A 20,975-nucleotide genomic window follows, 5' to 3' on the forward strand; every position below is an offset into this window, starting at 1 on the left:
TGGAAAATTGTATTGGTTTATTTAAAGTCCACAAGAATAATACGGCTCTACAAGAAAACCTCTTTCAAGGCCTTATGTCCATGTGTGAATAGATTGCAACCAGACTTTAAAAAAACAGGACCCTCCCTGTCTTTCTGTTGTGTCTCTTTGGAGAGACTGGCAGAGAAGCTAGGCTATACAGCGTAGCAGATGGGTGCTCTTTTTCTGCATAATTTAGCAAGTTTTAGTTTTAGGAAAGACCAGAAAGTCTTCTTAAAGCACAACACACAGCAGTCTTTTCTTTTAGTCCAAGTATCTATTTTCTTGACTAAATCTGGTACCAAATCATTACAGTGTGTTTTATGCATGCTGGTAAACCTGCTTTCTACAGCTGAGAGGCAGAATAGCTATAGATGCTTTGTTTATTGACAGATTTACCCACAGTGCACAAATATCATGGATTTTGAATGTCCAATGAAAACTACATTACATTTTAGTCTAGTTTTAGTCATCTTGATGAAAACTAAACTTAGTTTTTGTCAGTTTTAGTCAACACAGATCTATTTTTGTTAGTCTTAGTCTAGATTTTGTCATGGAAAAAAAGGCTGTCGACAAAATTAACATTGCCAAAAATACAGGAATTATAACCCTTTAATTCTATAAATAGTCTGATGTTTAAGATAACTTGATTGTTTGAAATAAATAATAAACACAACCCAAAAGGTATTATTAATATGGGGTCATAATGTTTAGTGTATCTCAGGGAACAAGACTGATTTTTAAGCATAGGGAGTGCTAGTGCAAGCACAGATCACTGCTAGCTGCAGTTCAACCATCATAATGATAAAAATTTTATATGTGCTTTTTTAAAATCAAATTATGATTTCAATGAGTTTAAGGACATATTTTGTAAAGATTCTGCAGAGATTACAAGTAAGTTTGTCATTTGTGAGTGTGGGCCTTATGAAGATCTACACATGGCTTGTGTTGTTGATGAAATCAAAGATTAATAAATGACAGTAGTCTAGTATTTAAGACGTGATACTAAACTGTACACTATGTAAACATTTTGTCTTTCTGTGGTAAATTTTGTGACCCATAACGCCGTGTTTTATCTTAAAGCTCCTGTTTGTAGTTTTAGCTGTACATTTGTTTTGGTGACTCCTGGGGTCATAACCATGATTCACTTTCCTGAACTTGTCTTTTACATGAAGAAACAGTGTTTTCCTATTAAAAAAGATTACATCCCTGATATTAACAATCTCTTCCTTAATTGGTCCTGTTTTCTTTTGTGGTTTCCATAGAGCCATTACTATTCAATCTCAGTTTTTTAAACTTTCTGTTTAGGCACTTTCTGTAAACACTTCTTTTTTCTCTTATTTATCCTTATGAGGGGGTTATTCAAGGGGAACAACTATGTAAGAGTTTTAGGGTGGTTTCACATCAGGATTCTGAGTACCCTTGACCCTAGTCTGGTTTCATTATGTCAGCGTGAATAAAAGCGTACCATACTCAGGCATGGTTTAAGGAGGTAATCTTAGGCATATTTCATGTGTACTTGGGCATGCTATGTGGGGAGATGTTAACGCCCAAGTACGAGGTATGAGTAGACTTTTAAAAGGCAAATTCTAACATCTCCTGCCTCTTTAATAACTGTCATACCTGTGTATCACAGGCTCATTTTATCCTCTAAGTTGTGTGGTAGATGTGGAAGGAAAAGGTTCATTATTAGCATGAAGAACCATTTATTATGAACTGTCCTTAGACAAAAAAGATTGATTGATTGATAATATCTTAAATGTAGAGCGTTGGAGGTCTAAAGCTACATACATTACATTTATTCAAGTAAAGTATTCTAGTTGATGGGTAATTAAACTTCCAGAACTTTTGGCCTCAGTCTCCAGCCCCGAGGTTTGTCTTCCACTTCATTGCTGCCTCTCAGGCACCATCATCATTGGTCCAAACACAGAGCTGTTTCCCCTCTTTGGCATTCCTGGCAGCAGGAGGAGAGAGAGAGAGAAAGAAACTATGAAATTCTGTCCACTGTAAGGCCAGGAGGTGTCTATGAGGGCGCCTCTGACAGCAGACATGGGAGCCACCCATGGCAAGAAGGTACATTAGTTTCTATCTTTTATTCTAACTTTGCTTTTGCCAGAATACCTCCTCAGCATGCCTTATTTGTTTGGTTAAAGATTTAAAAGACAGAAAGATTAAATCAGTGTGACAGTGTGTTCTCACCTGCCTTTGTCTCATTATAAATTAAGTGTTTTGTTAATAATCATTAGCTTTGCTGAGCTCTTTTTCTCTGTGTGTCAGTAACTGTTGTGTCCACCTTTTATTTCCCAAAGACAGTAAGTGCTACAACCAAATACGTCTTTAACTTGTAGGAAAAAAAAGGCTTTCAGCCCTGGAGAGTGGGCCTTAGAGAGTGTTTATCCCGTCACGTCCTATTAATTCTTCTGCACACATATCCTCCGTGTGAGATTTAGCCAAACAGCATGACTCTCCCCTCATCAGACAAACAGCAGCCGGCAGCAGAGTTGTCATTAAAATGCTTCATTTAGACTCTACTTTTCCCTCATTCTGACAACTGTCTGTCATCTTGTTTAAAGTTTACTTTCTTCATTATGAACTCATGATTTCGCTTTTTCACTGAATTGCAACAAAAATCAAAGCTAGGACTAATGACTGTGCTACTGTAGCTATAGATCAGGGTCAGAGCAAAATGTGAGATTGTTTCCTACAGTCAAATATTCATCAAAACTTTGGTCAACAAGAGAGATATTTGATTCATTAGTCCGTTGAAATCCCACTGGGATGTAATCCTTTTCTCGGCTATTAATTCTGCTCAAACTCCAGCAAATGAGAGGCTCAATGGGGATCAAACTATGTTTTTGTTTGATGCTATCATTAATGAGGTGGCAGCCCGCCACCTCACCAGTCAGGACCCTCGCTCGCTTCACTGGACGTGTGGAACTAGACACTTCATTTATCTGTGAGCATCATAATGCCGCTTTGTGTTGCTCATTGTTGACTGCCATTTGCATGGATTTGTATTGATGCCAGATTTCTAAGAATTTAAGCCTGCCACCTTGTTTTATATGCACTCTTTGATATTACAGACTTTCATTTTAAAAGAAAGTTGTCTGTCTTTGGGATAAGTTGGTAATTACTCTGACTTTTACACTGTTTGACATTTAATAAGCCTTTTTGTTGACAGAGAGATCTCCAACATTTGCCACATCAGAGAAAGACACACCTGAACAAGTCTGGTGAGAAATATTTTACATTGAGCGAGATACTGTTGGGTCTTGCACCACACTTCACCGCCTCAACAAGAATTCAAAAATACCACAGATCTTACAGAATAATTGATTTTAAACTCAGCAGAAAATTGGTGTCTTTGTATATCACTCAGTTATATCTAAGAGAAACACTGAGCCATGGTCACCCATCATCTGTGATCTTATGAAAGAAAACATTTAAAAAACGTATCATGGACTAAAGCATTCGGCTCCCTGACCATAACATTAACAGGGACTAAATTCAAATACGTGTACTTGGACATGAAGTTAGCCATTTTTGCAGCTCATAGCAGCCTCAACTCTTTTTGGAAGGCTTTACAAAAGATTTTTGAGTGTTTCTGTTGTAATTTGTGCCGATTCATTCTCGGGGTGGGAATCACTGGTGGCCCCATGATATGATATTATCACGATACTTGGGTCACTATTCAATATCATTGTGATTTTAAACATTTTGCTATACAGCTAGTATTACGATACCTTATATTGCAATATATTGTGATCTATACCATTTTTTTAACTGTTTAGCTGATTTAGCATTAGTCTTACCCTCATTTTTGTTGTATTTCCACATTATTTATTTTCATGTAGCACTTTTGCAAACCACATGTGTCATGTCTGTCTTATTCATGCCCTGCTTGCATGCCTAATGTCCTTCCCCTGGTGCTGCCATGTTTGTTGTACTAACTTTCTCCTTTTCTGTGACCGTCACCCCTGCCAACCTCACTGGACAAACAATTGTCTGAACGATTGATTTTATTTTTCCATTATCATAGACTTCAGTTCATTAGCAATTCATTTGAAAAAAAAAAATCAATACATAGTGGACAAGACAATACGATATATCACCAGAAACAATATCGTGATACTATGCTGTATTGATTTTTTTTCTACCACCCCTACCATGCACCTTAGCAGTCGTTACCCTCCTCTGTGATTTTACATGGTCTTCTGCTTCGTGTCTGAGTTGCTGTTGTTCATAAACGTTTCCACTTTCTGATAAGATCACTTACAGTTGACTGTGAAATATCCAGCGGGGATGGAAGTGACACAAATTTGAAAATTTATATCATTTTTACTTTAAAACAAAGCAGGCTGGCTATATAAAAAAACAGCTCACACAGTAGTGCCTAATGTAATTCAAAAACAAAGGAGGGCTTCGTCCTTTGTCACAGAGTGGTAAGCCAAATGCTATTATTGTGGTTTACTTCTGCTTTTAAAACTTGCAATTGTAGTAAATGCAAAGAATCTGACACACTTCAATCATTTCATGGCATTCAACAGCTACTGTAAATAAAATAGATAAGGGAGATCTAAAAGGGGCATACATTTAAAGGTTATCAGTGTATTTGAAAGCCAATAACTCCGATAAGACAACAATTTGCTACTTTAGCTATTAACCACTTCCTAGCCTACCTACAGTTAGATAGTGTTACATGATTGTAAAGGCTCTGATCCTTGCTGACAGGGATATATAGAACTGTGGGTTGACGCTTCGAAAAATAGTAAAGCACATTATTATTTCTTGATTAATATGTCAAAATATAGTTATTTATTTGCATTCCTGAACAGAAAATTTAGTGATTGAATGTTATTCTTGATTCATTTCTGGCTTCTCAGAGAAGCCCAGATTTGGGTATAAAAAGGTGAATTCAGTTTGAAATTCCTCATTCCTGTTCAAAACGGTAAAACGTGGAGAGCTCACTGAAAATGTAAGAGTCCGCATTAAAGCACTTCATGATGCTGGATGGTCTCTGAGACAGGTGGTCTGATAAATTTGTTAAGCACTGTATATAAATCTGACATTTTCAGTAAAATCTGTTTTTGTATAAGTTTGTAAATCTGGAGTTTAAATAGCTCTTATTCAAATGCTGATCTTTATGAAACAATAAGTGTTGTAAGGGAATGTCGGTCTTAAAATCTGCATCAAAACTGTGTGTCACCGCCACAGCCTCCGAAATGCTGACAGACCAAACTGAATGAGACCCACACTGTGAGTTTCACACTTCATTTCTACATACTGAGGAGGAGAGAAGAGAGCTCATCAGACCCCCCCAAACCTCTCAGTCCTACAACAGCCTCCAAGAGCCACCAAGAGCTCCACAGAGAACTGCACCTGACCCACAACAGGTTTGGAAGACTCCCAGACATTCATGAATGCTCACTTCAGTTTCATAGTCCATCCACAGTCAGATCATAAAGTCCTTCTGTGTCTCTGACAGGAGGGCGTCACAAGAAGGAAAGAGTGAACTCCAGAAGGCTTTAGAAAGGAAGGAATGGGAGCAAAAGATGAAGGCGAGCAGGGATCCAGAAGAGCTACAGAGGAGCAGATCTCCACATCAATGAGAACTGCAGAAAAGGCATCAGAGGCTGGAAATGGTTTGCATTTCTTTAAAAACAGTAGTCTTCACATCACATCTGAGTTGATGATTTTATATCAAATAATCATTTTTGAGACAGTATACTGTATATGGCCTGGTAGAGCATCATGCCTTTCTGCTGTCAGCCAGTAGAGGGCAGTGTAGTCATTGTTTCAGGCTCCTCAGGACTCACAGAGGTGATGGTTGATCTGTTTGACACTCTTGAATTTATACAAATGCCCCTTAAAAGTCCTTGTTAAATAACATACAGAGGATCAATGATTACCTCTGGGTCTCTGTGGGTCACGGTAAGCCATGTGCAAACCACATTCAGAACCGGGAGCCGTTCCTCAGTCTGGCATAAAGCCCCAAGACTTCTAGATATCAGGAAACCTTCTGGCCAGCACAATTTAGAGCTTTATTTACAAAGATAGACACCTTCAACTTATCTTTATTTAACTTACTGGGTCTCCAAAAAAATCAAAATCTGCTTTTGTTCTCTTGTTAAAAGTAGTACACCATATTCTTTTAACTGTTACAGCCCCATTTTCAAACTTTCTATCCTTGCTAAGAATCTGGAATTTATTAGTCTGGCCTTAGGAAAACCACAGTATAACCATAGGAGTTTTTAAAAGCAGTCAGTGAGATTATAACATTGTACAGGCATTTTCAGTGATTTTTTTGAAGGCTTTTAGTACCATTGACCATGTTATTCTCAAAGACAGACTGTACTGGTCCATGTGAACAAAAGTGTGTGCATGGTGAAGGCTTTCAAATTTGTTGAATTTTTTTAAGGATTTTTTTTTTGGGGGGGGGGCTTTTTTTGGTTTTATTTCAAGAGTGGAGGACAGTGGATGGAAACAGGGATGAAAGAGTGGGGGAGAGACATGTGGGAAAGGAGGTTATAAAATCAGCATCCCAAGGGGCTCAGTCTTGAAACCCCTGTTATTTTTTACTTTATACCAGCATTGAGGCTGTGTTTGTGACTATTTTACATGAGCTACTGTTTGTCTTGGACAGGACAACCCTTTACATGATTTTTCAATCTTAATTAGGTTTTTCTGGTAAAAAAAAAGTTACAAATGAATTTTAAAAAATTGAATCTTTCAGGCCATGAATTTTAAAGACTCTAAACATGGATAACGTTATGTTAAAATGCTGCCTGTTTTATGTGGCTTCACACATACTACCAAATTAAGATGAGTTTAGTTTATTAGGATCACCCTTAGCTGCTGTTTAAGTTCTTTTTTCTCATTTTTCATTTTTCCACAGCGACAGTGAGAGGGGCCAGAGTTCCTCAGAGTCAGAGACTTAGAAGAACTGCTGGGTTGGATGCAGGAGAGAACGAAGTCTGACAGTGATGAATAAAGAGTGTATGTGAGTTTTCTTCATGCAGGAAGCACAAAGGACTATTTTTAAAGATGAAAGACTGATCTCTCTAAGAGTTTACTTCACTGTTTCTGTGCAGCTGAGAACTGGAAGTTTTATAATTAAAGAAGCAATTCACACATCATGATTATTTTAAAACTTATTATTTTTCATAGACAACACATTGTAATTGGTTGTTGTCCACATCTGCTGCACTGCAGTGATATTACAGTTGGGTTACATAACATTATATGTGTTCTCCTTCCAAATCTGTGGGTTTTGGATAGTGCTCACTCACTTACAATGAATACAAAAGGTCTAAAATTAAGCAAAGAATAAAAATGTAAGGAAGTTCATCAGTTCTCTTGTAAAATGACAGAAGGCACAATGCATAGACAAGGAAGTTTTATTTCTTTTCCTGCAATTGTATCTCTGTGGGTACAAATCATCGTATTTTCTCACATCTTGTTCAATAACCCATGATGCATTGCATCCATACATTTGTAGCTCAAAACAGCTTTTACAAAAAAGGATATACAATATATACTTATATTTATATATATAATATACACGTGTTTCTTTTATGCATTTAGATGTGTTTGTAATGGGTAAAACAAGCTTTTTTGATTTAAAAAAAGAGAACACAGCCAAGTGGAAACAAATCCCAGTTCAACGTAAGGTTTTTACCAAACAAATAATAGCCACGTTGGCTATCTTACATTTAACATGAAGCCCTTCACACACGGTTTGCATATTTTCCACAATTACAGTCATGTAAATCCAGAGGAACTCCCTTGTTTTACTGCACAATGGACCTGTAAGTATCAGTGATGGATAGGGGAAGTGTTTAAAGTGGGCAACACATTTTTATGAGCTGGTTGGCTATCACTACAGCTAACAAATAATAAAGTATTATGCTATGATATACCTGAAATCAACAGTGGTATATTAAAATCTTCAGCTAGTCACTGCAGGGAGAATCGGCCTCTTCTTTGTTTTTCTAAACATGTTGCTAAACAACGCCATCCTTCATAAAGTCATAAATTCATAAGATGACAACATATCTGAGTATAAAGCTGAACATTTCCACCTCACCATATGGCTTTAGTTTATCTACTCAGGAAGAGGACAAATAAACACTGAAGGCTACTCCCACCGCTGATAGGTGATGTTCCCAGCATTGTTTTCATGTTTTATACTGCGGCTGACACCTCAGGATATGTGTATTTTTTCTGTTGTACCTGGCAATCAGACAGCGATACATATATAAAAAGTTCCTACATGTGCAACATCAAGAAAGCTGACTGAATGAAAATATCTGAGTGGTTGATAAAGAGAAGAAAACTTATTCAGAGACTTGACCGTCTTGCAAATGATGAAGTCCACTGTGCTGTGTTGTACTTTGTCAACAACATTACTTCTGGTGTTACTCACTTCACATTATATAGCTCAAAATTACAGTATTACATCTTTTTTTTTATTCAATACAACATAGTAATAATAATCATGTGTGTTTATACTAATTGATCATCATTCATGTAAACATATTTAACCAGGTCATGCAAACAGTAGACCAAAACTTCTTCCACTAGAGGTGCACAGCACAGAGCAGGCGGAGTGCCCAGACTGAGATCCCTGACACTCGTCGTCGAATGCAGAGACTAATAGCAGGCGGAGAATCAGACGCTTGTCAGGAACAGAACAGCAAAGATGAGCGTGATATGAATATGTTTTTTTTTAATCTCAGGACATTTGAACCTTCATACTATTTCCTTCTTTGAGGTCTGATTCCTGTGAGTTTGCAGGCTAATTTAGGGATCTCAGTTTGAGCCTCTGATAACAGAACAGCCATAAAACTTAAAAAATAAAGATCTCTTCTTGATTTTCATACAGTCGATGCCCCCACCCACCCACCCAAAAAAGCATGCAGACACTCCAGGTCAGAACCACCCTTCACAAACCCAGTCTGAGCCAGAATATAGAGTCCAGAAACCCCCAAATCACCTCCTCTTTCCAAAAAAGGCTTTCAACTAAAGTAAAGGAACTTAATACTTTTATAAATGACACACACACTTAAGGAAATGTCTGCATTTTTAAACTTGGGCCACATTTTAAAAGGTGTATAACTAATAGGTAAACTTTTTGTAAATTCTCTTGAACAAAAATGAAACCAAATGACCCCTGTGACAGGTGCTGACGTATTGCCCCAGTAATGTAAGGTGAGTCAAAGAGATTTGACTGCTAGAGCAGTGGAAATAACCCCTCCCTCCTTCAAATAACTGAACACACATTTAATGCACCTATCAAATATCAGTGGAAACTCAGAACAGAGCAGTCCATGGTAGATCAAGTTCCTGTGTTGGTTTATGGAAATTAAATGACTGTGTGCTTAGTTTATCTCTAGACTTTACTCCTCTTCCCTGGTCAATCCAGTTGAAAAGGCTGCATGTAGCTGCATTTGACAATATAAGTGTCAGTCATGATTTTACGTGACTCTTTTTTGTGTCTAGTAACTAATTTAAACAAGACTAGTCAGAAAAATGAACACTTTGCCATAAATCAGCATATCTATTTTCACAACAGAATCAAGGTCTTAAAAATGTATTTAATGGGTAATGCATGACCCATGTCCCATCTGTTAACATGGAGAAGGCAAGGTTTAAGACCTATGCTGCAGTCAGTCAGCAGGGGAGCACTAAATCTTTCAAGCTGCGTTTTCACCAAGTGGTCTGGTTCAGTTCAGTTTGGTAAAGTACTCGAGTATTTGTGTTTCCATTGTCAAAAGTTGCAAAAGGCACCAAAATAACTCATACATGCCATCCTACTTTTTGCCCCCCTTTTGTTACAGTACCACCAGTACCTATCACACTCTTAAGAGTGGAACTAGACTCACTACAGTGTAGTCCACTGACTGGTTGAAATAATCTTTATTTCCCATACACAGAGAGGGGTTTGGCATTTGCATCAAGGCCAGACGGACATAGATTTTTGAAATGTAAGCGGTGGTCAGGTCTGCCATACCTACAGCGTTAGACTGGAAAGAAAATTTAGCCATGGCATTTTTTGATGCAAACCAGGGCTTTGCTGTCCTTCTTCTTTTTTAATAGGTCTGCAAAAAGATTTCCTCAAACTGTTAAAAAGTTGAGACATAAATGCCATAGACAAATAAAATTGTGTGCATTCACTGTATTTTTAACTGTTTTGATGTTAGAGGATGCCGCCTGGATGTCCTATATGCCAGATTACCAGTCCAGCACTTCATCCTGCACTGAACCAAACCTGACTGCTTTGTGGAAAAGCACCATTAGTTCAACCCCTGAGTCCATCCTAATGTAGAATCTTTGATTTAAACTGTTTTGAAATCACTCCAGTAAACTGCCTCAACAAGCTCTGCTAACATGGCTTTCATGGCTACAATGTTATCCTTTAGAGAAATCACAGACAATCTTGTCAGGACAAATAAAAGTGCATGTTTTGAGCTGGCTCAAACTGTTTTAACTAATGGAACAATGGGCCCTAGGTTGAAAAATACATTAATTTATCTTTAAATAAGAAAAAAGACAGCATAATTGAACTGAGCATACGATGAGGTGGTATCGGCATGCCTTTAGATGAGCTTGGCTAAACAGCTACTTGGTCCGTGACTGGTCTGAACCAAACTGATGGATATTAAGACATGCAGGAGTAGCTTTCAGCACTGTTTCCCTCTCTGTGCCCTGTCTGGCAGGATTTTTTGGGAAAGCTGCCAGTAATGTAGAGGGTGCAGACAGACAGAAGTTGCAGTTAGAGGTAGATGTGACATATAATGTGATAACCAAAATAAAAAGAGAAGACTGCCTTTAAACTGCCGCCTCAATCTCAAACAAAACTTCAGAGGCTGCTAGTCTTCCTGAAGCTAACATCCCAAACCACTTTTTTTTTAAATGTCACCCTGTCTGCTACAGCTGCACAAATCACAACTACATGTTTAATTGCTGGGGTGGCTTATTTCAGGATGATCATGCAGAGAGACCTTTTTTAATCAGCAGTGCATTCTTTTGCAGCAAAGTTGACCTGTGAATCTCAAGTCAGGATGTGTTTTTTAAGTGTTTTTGTGGTTTTCTGGGATAAAAACGTGTGGCATGTTTCTCCACACTGTGACAGTGGCCTGCTTGCTGTTGACCCTGCCTGATAACTACTCTGCATTCCTGGCCAGACTGGGCAGGGTGGGCTCTGGGCGCTCCAGGGATAAAATGTCACCATGTCAACAGGAGGTTGTGCTCAGACGCGACTGGCTGGCCTGCAGCAGTAGGTGCAGCTTCTCAGGCTGTCTCTATCGGCGCTACCTTCGTTGCTTCCACGGCGGCCGTCCTCATAGTGGGACACTTTAAATAAGCACAAAAAAAGTGGAGTTACAGACACAGCAGTTTGTAGTTACTGAAGTTGGTCTACCTTTAATGAATGTTCATGATAAAAGGAGAAATACAGAAAACTGCAATGGACGAAGAACATGTACTCTACAGAAAGTACTTTAATATGTTTTGTGTTGGATTTAAACAGAAATTTTCCACAGCATAGTTTAACCCATTTTAAATGTTTAAGTAAAATTGACTCGATATAACTTAAAATAGCTAAGGGCCTTCTACAAGTAGTTGATTTTACTTGAAATTGTCAACCAGTGTGAAATGATTATAACTTGTACTCTTCACTTAGTCATTTTACCAGCTTACTTAAAGGTCACATATTTTTCCCTTTTAAAACAAGTCTATATTGGTCTCAGAGGTCCCCGAAACATGTCTGTGAAATTTATTGCTGAAAAAAACACTCCAGTATTGGATTTTTGCATGTCTAAAAAACCCTCTGTTTCAGCCCTTTTCTGAAATGAGCTGTTTCTGTGTCTGTGGCTTTAAATGTTAATGAGCTGTCTGACTCCTCCCCTGATCCTCCACTCAGCTGGCAGCTGGAAAGAAGGCTTGGTAGTTCAAAAGGTTATTTTTACTTTTTTTTTTTTTTTTTTTTTTTTTTTTTTAAGTCAGTCTGTTTGCATGATTTTTTAAAAAGTGACGTTTACTAATTGGAGTTTACAGCGTAGGGACCTTTTTTTTTTAACCAGCAAACTAAACCTCTGCTTATTTTTCTAAAGATTCTGGTTTATTAAAGAGTGAGCTGCTAACTAATTTGGTGCGCAAGAATGATAGAAATTAAGAGGCAAGTCAGAGAAGATCTGCTAAGGTTATTTCAAAAGAATTTTTCTAAAACAATGTAACTCTTTAAAAAGAAAAAGACAGACTGCAATGAGGGCAATCTTTGATGTCACTAAATGTAACTTCTACAAGAAATTCACTGTTTTGCTGTGCTACAAACTTGGTTACATTACCAACATGTTACTGGAAAAAAGAATGAAGCATGCTGGGACATTTTTCCAATATTTGTATTTAAGTGAAGGTTATAAATCAAGAAAGCCAAGCAAACTGTGGTGTTTATTTTGTATTGAATATTTTACTTTGTGGTACTTCCGGTTTCCGGAGCTGGTTGCTGGCTGCTAACTTGACTCTGTTTCTCCTGAGGCGTTCACCCTGCCCCCCTGGTGCTGTGGAGAGGCACACCTGCAGCGAATCCTCTAATCACACCTGCTATTTAAGACTGGCTGCAGCTCTCTACAGCGCCTGAGTCTTGTCTACATTACCTCACGGTAAACGTCGTCTCCGGGCTCCTTCTCGTGATCCTTCAGAGAAGTTCTTTGTGCTTTTGATGATTCCAGTGATCTCTAGTGTTTGCATTTTGTGTACATTGTCGCTAACGTGCCTCTCCTCCTTTTTTCCAGTGCCTCCTGCTCAATTCACCACAGCCAGCTCCAGCACTCCCTCACTCCCTCCTGGACTCTTGGAATCCCCTTCCCTGGTGCACTTATCCTCACAATAAAACTGTTAAAACTGCTTCCGTCTCCGCACCTGAGTTCAACCCTTACACAAAACATCACAGAAGACTCAGGCCAGAAATGGACTCAGCGGAATCAGACACCCTCAAAACGGCCATCACCCACCAAGGACAACGCCTAGGACATCACGAGTCCATGTTAAAAGGTATCATGCAATCTCTTCAGACTCTCAACACCCAGGTCTCCAGCATATCCGAGCAGTTACTCTCAGTCACTCAGCCTCACCACCCCACTCCTGAGCCTCCACCTGTCAGTGTTCAGCCACCCGCAGTAGATCCCTCACCTTCTCCTCCCTCCCCACTATAGAGAGCCTCATGTACCTCACCCTGATTTCTTCTCAGGAGAAATAGGTAGCGCTAGTGGGTTTTTGTTAAGATGTTCCCTTGTGTTTGACCAGCAGCCCTGAGTTACCCACGGACAGGGCCAAGATAGCTTTTGTAATTAATTTGTTACGTGGGAAAGCCTCCCGCTGGGCCACTTCTGTTTGGGAGAGAGAATCTCCAGTGTTAGCTTCTTACTCGTTATTTTCTAGTGAACTATGTCGGATTTTTGATCATCCCCTCCAGGGCCAAGAAGCAGCCAAACGTTTATTTTCCCTCTACCAAGGTAACCAATCAGTAGCTGATTTCTCCATTGATTTTTCGTATTGTAGCCTCTGAGAGCGGGTGGGGGGAGACCGAGCTCAAAGGGGTTTTTCTTAAGAGTCTTTCTAGTGAGCTTAAGGATGAACTCGCTTCCCGGGATGAACCTGACTCCCTTGAGGGTTTAATTTCACTAGCCATTCGCATTGACAACCGTTTGAGAGAAAGACGCAGAGAGAGGAGTCAGCAAAGGCCCTCCAGCTCCCGTCCCGTAGCTCCCCCCTCTGGTCAGTCTGCTCTTCAGTCTCCTGAACACACTAGGTCTTCCCGTGACTTTTCCCCCACTCCTGTTGATGAACCCATGCAGTTAGGCCGCACCCGACTAACCCCCAGTGAGCGCCAAAGACGCTTTAACCTTAGACTGTGTATCTACTGTGGTCAGACAGGTCACTTTCTCGCTACTTGTCCCCAGACGCCAAAAGACAGGGCTCACCCGTGAACGAGGGCACTCGGGTGAGCCAGACCTCTTCCTCCTCTAGCCCTCCCCTGCGCATAGCCGTTCCCTCTAGTGTCCTCTGGGGGCGCGATTCCGTGCCCATTAGTGCGCTTGTTGACTCCGGAGCTGACGACAACTTTATTCAGGACACGTTAGCTCAACAGCTCCAACTCCCCCTTGAACCCTTACCGACTCCTAAGAACATCACCGCCTTAGACGGCAGGTTGCTTGCTAAGGTTACTCACCGGACAGCCCCCATAACCCTCATTATCTCGGGTAATCACAGTGAAAAATTCAGCTGTTTGTTATTCCGTCCCCTCACGCTCCCGTTGTTTTAGGTCTCCCCTGGCTCCAATTACATAATCCTCAGATCAATTGGAAAACCGCTACCATAACCAATTGGAGCGTACACTGCCACTCTCACTGCTTGCGTTCAGCCAGTCCACCGGTCAGTCGTCCTTCCGTCACTCCCACTCCTCCTGATTTATCCAATGTCCCTCAGGAATACCATGATTTAGCCCCGGTCTTCAGCAAGGACCTAGCCGTCTCTCTCCCTCCTCACCGTCCCTATGACTGTGCGATCGATTTGCTCCCTGGCGCGTCCCTGCCCAGTAGTCGCCTGTACAACCTCTCCGCCCGGAGAGCGGCCATGGAGACTTACATTCATGATTCGTTAGCCACAGGTCTCATCCGTCCCTCCTCGTCTCCTCTAGGAGCTGGTTTCTTTTGTCAAAAGAAAGACTCCACACTCCGCCCCTGTATCGATTTCAGAGGACTTAATGACATCACTGTAAAGAACAAATACTCACTTCCCCTCATTGACCCCTCTTTCGAGCCTCTCTGTTCAGCCCAGGTCTTCTCAAGCTAGATTTAAGAAATGCCTATCACCTCATCAGAGTTAGAGAGGAGACGAATGGAAAACAGCCTTTAAGACCCCTATTGGCCACTTGAATACCAGGTCATGCCTTTTGGTCTCACTAACGCCCTGCAGTTTTTCAGGCTCTCATTAATGATGTGCTCAGGGACATGCTCAATCGCTTCGTGTTCGTATATCTTGACGATATACTTATCTTCTCCAGGTCACTCCAGGAACACCAGCAACATGTTCGTTTAGTCCTCCAGAGGCTACTAGAGAACAGACTTTATGTCAAACCCGAGAAATGTGAGTTTCACACCCCATCAGTCAGTTTTCTAGGTTTTATCATTGCCCAGGGCCAATTACAACCCGATCCTGCTAAGATCAGAGCAGTCACTGATTGGCCCGTCCCAGGTAACCGTAAGGAACTCCAGCGATTTCTAGGCTTCGCAAACTTTTATAGAAGGTTCATTAGAGATTACAGTAGGGTGGCTGCTCCCCTCACTAGGCTCACCTCCCCTAGTTCCCCCTACCGGTGGTCACCTGAGGCTGCTGAGGCATTCACCAGGCTCAAGACTCTGTTCACGTCAGCTCCCGTCCTCAAGCACCCTGACTCCTCCCTCCAATTCGTGGTGGAGGTGGACGCCTCGGAGACCGGAGCCGGGGCTGTTCTGTCGCAAAGAGACCCCGTTACGAAGAAGCTTCACCCTTGTGCCTTCTTCTCTCGTCGTTTGTCCCCGTCCGAGAGCAATTACGACGTGGGAAACCGAGAGCTGCTGGCTGTGGTGTGGGCACTACAAGAATGGAGGCACTGGCTGGAGGGCACGCGACAGCCCTTCATCATTTGGACTGACCACAAGAACCTCGCCTATCTGCGCACGGCGCGCAGACTCAACTCCCGTCAAGCCCGGTGGGCTCTTTTTCTCAGTCGTTTCCACTTCACCCTCTCCTACAGGCCAGGCTCCAGAAACACTAAACCTGATGCCCTTTCTCGTTTGGACTCCCCTTCTCGTGAGAGTGTTGAGCCGGACCTGATTCTTCCCCCCTCCTGTATCGTCGGTGCTGCCACATGGGACATCATCCAGGCAGTCAAAGACGCCCAGAAAGCTCAACCGGACCCCGGAACTGGACCCCCAGACCGTCTCTTCGTCCCGGACTCAGCTCGCTCTCCAGTGCTCCATTGGGCTCACATCAAAACTCACCTGCCACCCGGTTTCCAGAGGACCCTCGGGTTCCTACAGCAGAGTTTCTGGTGGCGGGCATGACCAGAGACACCCGTGAATTCGTGGCTGCTTGCTCCACCTGTGCCAGAGGAAAATCCTCTCATCAACCCCCTGCTGGCCTTCTGCATCCCCTGTCCACTCCTGGTCGTCCCTGGTCGCACATAGCCTTGGACTTCGTCACCGGTCTCCCACCCTCTGAGGGAAACACAGTCATCCTGACTATAGTGGATCGGTTCTCCAAAGGCGTCCATTACGTCCCTCTCCCCAAGCTCCCCTCTGCCTTGGAGACGGCTCACCTGTTGGTCCTCCATGTCTTCCGTATCCATGGAATTCCTAGCGACCTCGTGTCGGACCGCGGACCCCAGTTTGTATCACGTGTATGGAAAGAGTTCTGCAAGGAGCTGGGGGCCACAGTCAGCCTATCCTCTGGGTACCACCCACAGAGCAACGGCCAGACTGAAAGGGCCAATCAGAGTCTGGAGGCCTTACCTTGTGTTGCTGCCCATCATCCCTCTACCTGGAGCTCTCACCTCCCCTGGATTGAATATGCCCACAACTCTCTCACCTGCGCTGCTACCGGCATGTCTCCGTTCATGTGTTGCCTCGGGTATCAACCCCCCCTGTTTCCCGAACAGGAGATCTCGGTCTCCGTCCCTTCCGTGCAGCACCATCTCCAGCGCGTCAGAGAGGTGTGGCGGACAGCCAAGGCGGCACTCTCGCGCACGGCTGAGCGCAATAAAAGACTGGCTGACGCCCACCGCACTCCTGCCCGGAATATCTCCCTGGCCAGAAGGTCTGGCTCTCCTCCAGAGATCTACCCCTCGAGACAGAATCCAAGAAATTGACCCCCCGCTACGTTGGACCTTTTGAGATCACCAAAATCATCAATCCCTCGGCAGTACAGCTCAAACTTCCTGAATCCATGAAGATCCATCCCACCTTTCATGTGTCACTACTCAAGCCGGTCTCCTCCAGTGATCTGAGCCCTCCTACCGTCGCCCCTCCTCCCCCCCGGATCATCGATGACCATCCCGCCTTCACCGTTTCCAAGATTCTGGACGTTAGACCTCGAGGCCGGGGTTACCAGTTTCTGGTAGATTGGTAGGGCGGCCGGAGGAGCGCTCCTGGATTTCCAGAAAACTAATTTTAGGCGACAACCTTCTTCGGGATTTCTACAAGGCGCACCCGGACAAGCCTGGCAGGGACGCCAGGAGGCGTCCGTTGAGAGGGGGTACTGTGGTGTTTATTTTGTATTGAATATTTTACTTTGTGGTACTTCCGGTTTCGGAGCTGGTTGCTGGCTGCTAACTTGACTCTGTTTCTCCTGAGGCGTTCACCCTGCCCCCCTGGTGCTGTGGAGAGGCACACCTGCAGCGAATCCTCTAATCACACCTGCTATTTAAGACTGGCTGCAGCTCTCTACAGCGCCTGAGTCTTGTCTACATTACCTCACGGTAAACGTCGTCTCCGGGCTCCTTCTCGTGATCCTTCAGAGAAGTTCTTTGTGCTTTTGATGATTCCAGTGATCTCTAGTGTTTGCATTTTGTGTACATTGTCGCTAACGTGCCTCTCCTCCTTTTTTCCAGTGCCTCCTGCTCAATTCACCACAGCCAGCTCCAGCACTCCCTCACTCCCTCCTGGACTCTTGGAATCCCCTTCCCTGGTGCACTTATCCTCACAATAAAACTGTTAAAACTGCTTCCGTCTCCGCACCTGAGTTCAACCCTTACACAAAACATCACACAAACAAATGTTTGTTATAACTGCAGATGGCAGTTTTCTAGATGTCTCACCTTAAAGGTTAACAAGTTTAACATGCTGGTTTAAAAGAAACTAGTTCATTATGAGGTGGGAAAAGGAGTGACTCCTATATTGCAGGCTCAGACAATGGTGATTATATTCAGATAAAAAGGTAGGCATTTATTGTGTGGCTGCCCTCGGACTACCTGGGCATCTTGCCCAACTGTTATCCATGTGTGGGAAACACTGCTTATGTAAAGGACATCTATTAATGTAGAAAGCTTTAGAGGTTTTACTCTTTATTTTATTATAATTATTGGTTAAATGTGCTAAAATACTTAAAATTATGAAGTAGCACTTTATGAATCATAAACTTCCCAGTTTGTTTGGTTTTTAGGCATGACAAAGTGCCAAATTGGATATATCAGAGCTTCCAGCAGAAATCTGAGTCTCTCAGTTGTGACTAACTTGGATGTTAATATAAACGCTATGTACCCTGAAAACTTGCAATAAGATTAACCTCTGTGTCACATATAATTTTATATTATATTTAATATTCAACCAAATCCTGCATGGCATTATTCCTCTAAGTGAACTGTGAACCTACAGCTCTCTTCCTCTCCATTCCCCAGCTCATCTTCCTCCTCCTCTTCCTCCTCCTCTGGGAGCAGAAGTCCATGGCAGGGACTGGTGGGAGTAATCTGGCTCGGTCCCTCAAGACTGGTGCCCAGCTGCAACCTCCGCATGTGGCGCACCACTGCTGTGGCATTAAATGCTTGCTGCATGTACACATAGAGAGAGAGGGAGAAAGAGAGCGACAGAAACCTTTCATGTTTGACAGCTAGTGAGGAGGAGAAAACAGCACCAGCATACAGAATGTGCCGTAACCCCTGCCAATCTTCTTTCTGCTTTATCAGCAGGTTGCTCTTTGCACTGACCTTCCATTTACTTTTAGCAAAGTTCTTCTTGATCTGAGCGCTGACAGATTCATGGATATTCTTGTCCAGAGCCGTGTCTCCACAGATCCTGCAGAGTCAACAAGAATGAGGAAAATTTACAGGCAGCTGAGGCACCTGACAGTAGAGTAAAGTGGTAAAGACAGGCTCGAGTGCAAGCTATCATGACGGCCCTTGGGCTCCTGTCTTTAAAAACACACATGCATTCACATACCCACACAAGATAAATACACACAGTTCACACCATGTGTCTGATATTACAATTAAATATGTAGACTAGGATGTTGTATTGTGAGGACAGAAGTCAAAGAGAAGCTACAAGAACCATGGATTGAGCTGTGACAGTTTCAAGTTCTGAAACCTGACCAAAACCACCTAAGAGCAGAGGAGCTGTCCATTTCACTGTGGTGCTGAAATAAAAAAAAAGACTTCTATAGGCATTTTTACAATAACCTCACAACAACCCCAATTCTATTTGGCATAGAGACAAATAATTGTAGTAAATATGGTAGAAGCAAGCAGCAATAATTGTACAAAAAATTAACAATACTGTGTTGAGTAAAGTGTCCAGTTACAGTGGGATACACACAGTTTGCTGTGTTGTTCACATTGTTACTGTCTTGTCACATAATCAAAGAAAGAATTAAGATTGGACAAGTCAAGTCAAATTTCATGTTTTTATATTCTATGTATTTTTTATCGTTTGCTTCCTACTACTTTTTATCATCCCATTTCTATTCCCTTTCTGCTGTTCACGCTGACATGAATGTCCAAAAAGGAAGATTCTATTTCACCTTTTTTACTCAACAGAGCTTGTTAGCTTGATTTGTACAGTAGAGATAGTGATTCATCATCATTAACTGTATCTGTATCTCTGAAAAGAGACAGATATCCGATCACAGTGAGCAAGACTGGATGGACGTCAGCTGTGGAAACACAAGCAAGATCAGGGTTTCCTGTGCCAAACTGTACTGAACTTGTTGGAGATGGATCATTATGTGAGCATCCTCTGACCTGTCCCTCCAGACTTCAGACAGAGGCTTTTAATCCATTTTTTCTTTTTTTCTTAGCTTTTTAAACTGCTTCAGCCCAAATGTGTTACTACTTGTGGGGCTCAAAAAGTGTTTTTGAAATAGATTTTTTCCCTCACAGCTTCGTCTTTTTGATAGTGCTTCTCTTTGAAAATACCTTCTTGACCTCCATCTGAAAACAACCTACTAGAATGTTCATGTTGCGTTTTTCCACCTAAAACATACTAAAAGTTGCACATTCTCAAAAGCTGATCAATAATGTATTTTTTCACTTTTTCTTGATAGGTTTCTTTCAAGACTCTTCAGCATTTTTTAAAATCACTGAAATGAAATTGTATCATTTCCATTTCCTTCAATTCAATAAACTGTAAATGTAGCCCTACAGACAAGGATGTAGTAAGAGTGCTTATACGTTTACTTTTCTACATTGCTTTCAAGCAATAAAGACAAAATCACTTGGTCTTTCTCACCATGGGTGCTGCAGGGCCTGCTCACATGTATATCTTTTCATAGGCTCTTTTTCCATCAGGTGACAGATGAAGTCTTTAGCTGCAGAGAGAAATTAAGTTCATGTTGAAGCAGTCAGCTTTGTTTTCCCTTTTCTACAAATTTTGAGTGTTAATTTGTACCTGAATCTGAAATATCATCCCAGTATGGAGAATCAAACTCATATTCTGCTTTCAGGATCTGCTCAAATAACTTGGCATCATTTTCATCATAAAACGGAGGATATCCACACAACCTGAGGAGGAAATACAGAAATGTATTCAGATCTATGAATCAGCTTTTTAACTGGCTCGAAGATGCTTGAAATGAGACTCACAAGATATAAGAAATAACTCCTATGGACCAGCAGTCCACTGCTTTGCTGTATGGCTTCTGAGCAAGCACCTCAGGAGCTGTTAAATACACAAAAATACGACAGATATTCAGTTAAAAGAGGAAGTAAATATGAAACGGAGCAGCAGTAAGGGTAGATTCAAGTAGTCTTAACCTCCTGGCCATGTCATGTGATCTGTTGGGCCATTTTAAACAGGTAAAGGGCTCTTCTGAAACACTCACAATTGACTGAGTAGTGGATGAAAGAGCCTCTCACAAAAGAATGAATAAAGAGGGGATATCAGTTCAAACAGGAGAGCAGAGCTCACATGAAAGAGGGGAGGGGG

The 20,975-nt window shown here is 41.9% G+C and overlaps 1 protein-coding gene across 2 annotated transcripts in view; it reads right to left on the reverse strand.

Moving 5' to 3' along the window:
* Positions 1-8,938: 8,938 nt before the first annotated feature.
* camk1a (calcium/calmodulin-dependent protein kinase Ia) overlaps positions 8,939-20,975 on the reverse strand; it is a 34,936-nt gene continuing 22,899 nt past the window's right edge. For both annotated transcript variants that reach the window (XM_041783151.1, XM_041783150.1), the window contains 6 exons: positions 20,633-20,708; positions 20,439-20,551; positions 20,280-20,358; positions 18,761-18,848; positions 18,430-18,601; positions 8,939-11,373 (listed from right to left, as the gene is read on the reverse strand). In XM_041783151.1, coding sequence (XP_041639085.1) covers positions 11,270-11,373; positions 18,430-18,601; positions 18,761-18,848; positions 20,280-20,358; positions 20,439-20,551; positions 20,633-20,708 — 632 coding nt within the window. In that variant the 3' untranslated portion in view covers positions 8,939-11,269. The remainder of the gene's footprint in view (positions 11,374-18,429; positions 18,602-18,760; positions 18,849-20,279; positions 20,359-20,438; positions 20,552-20,632; positions 20,709-20,975) is intronic.

Source organism: Cheilinus undulatus, linkage group 3 (genome assembly GCF_018320785.1).
Source record: "Cheilinus undulatus linkage group 3, ASM1832078v1, whole genome shotgun sequence".
NCBI lineage: Eukaryota > Metazoa > Chordata > Actinopteri > Labriformes > Labridae > Cheilinus > Cheilinus undulatus.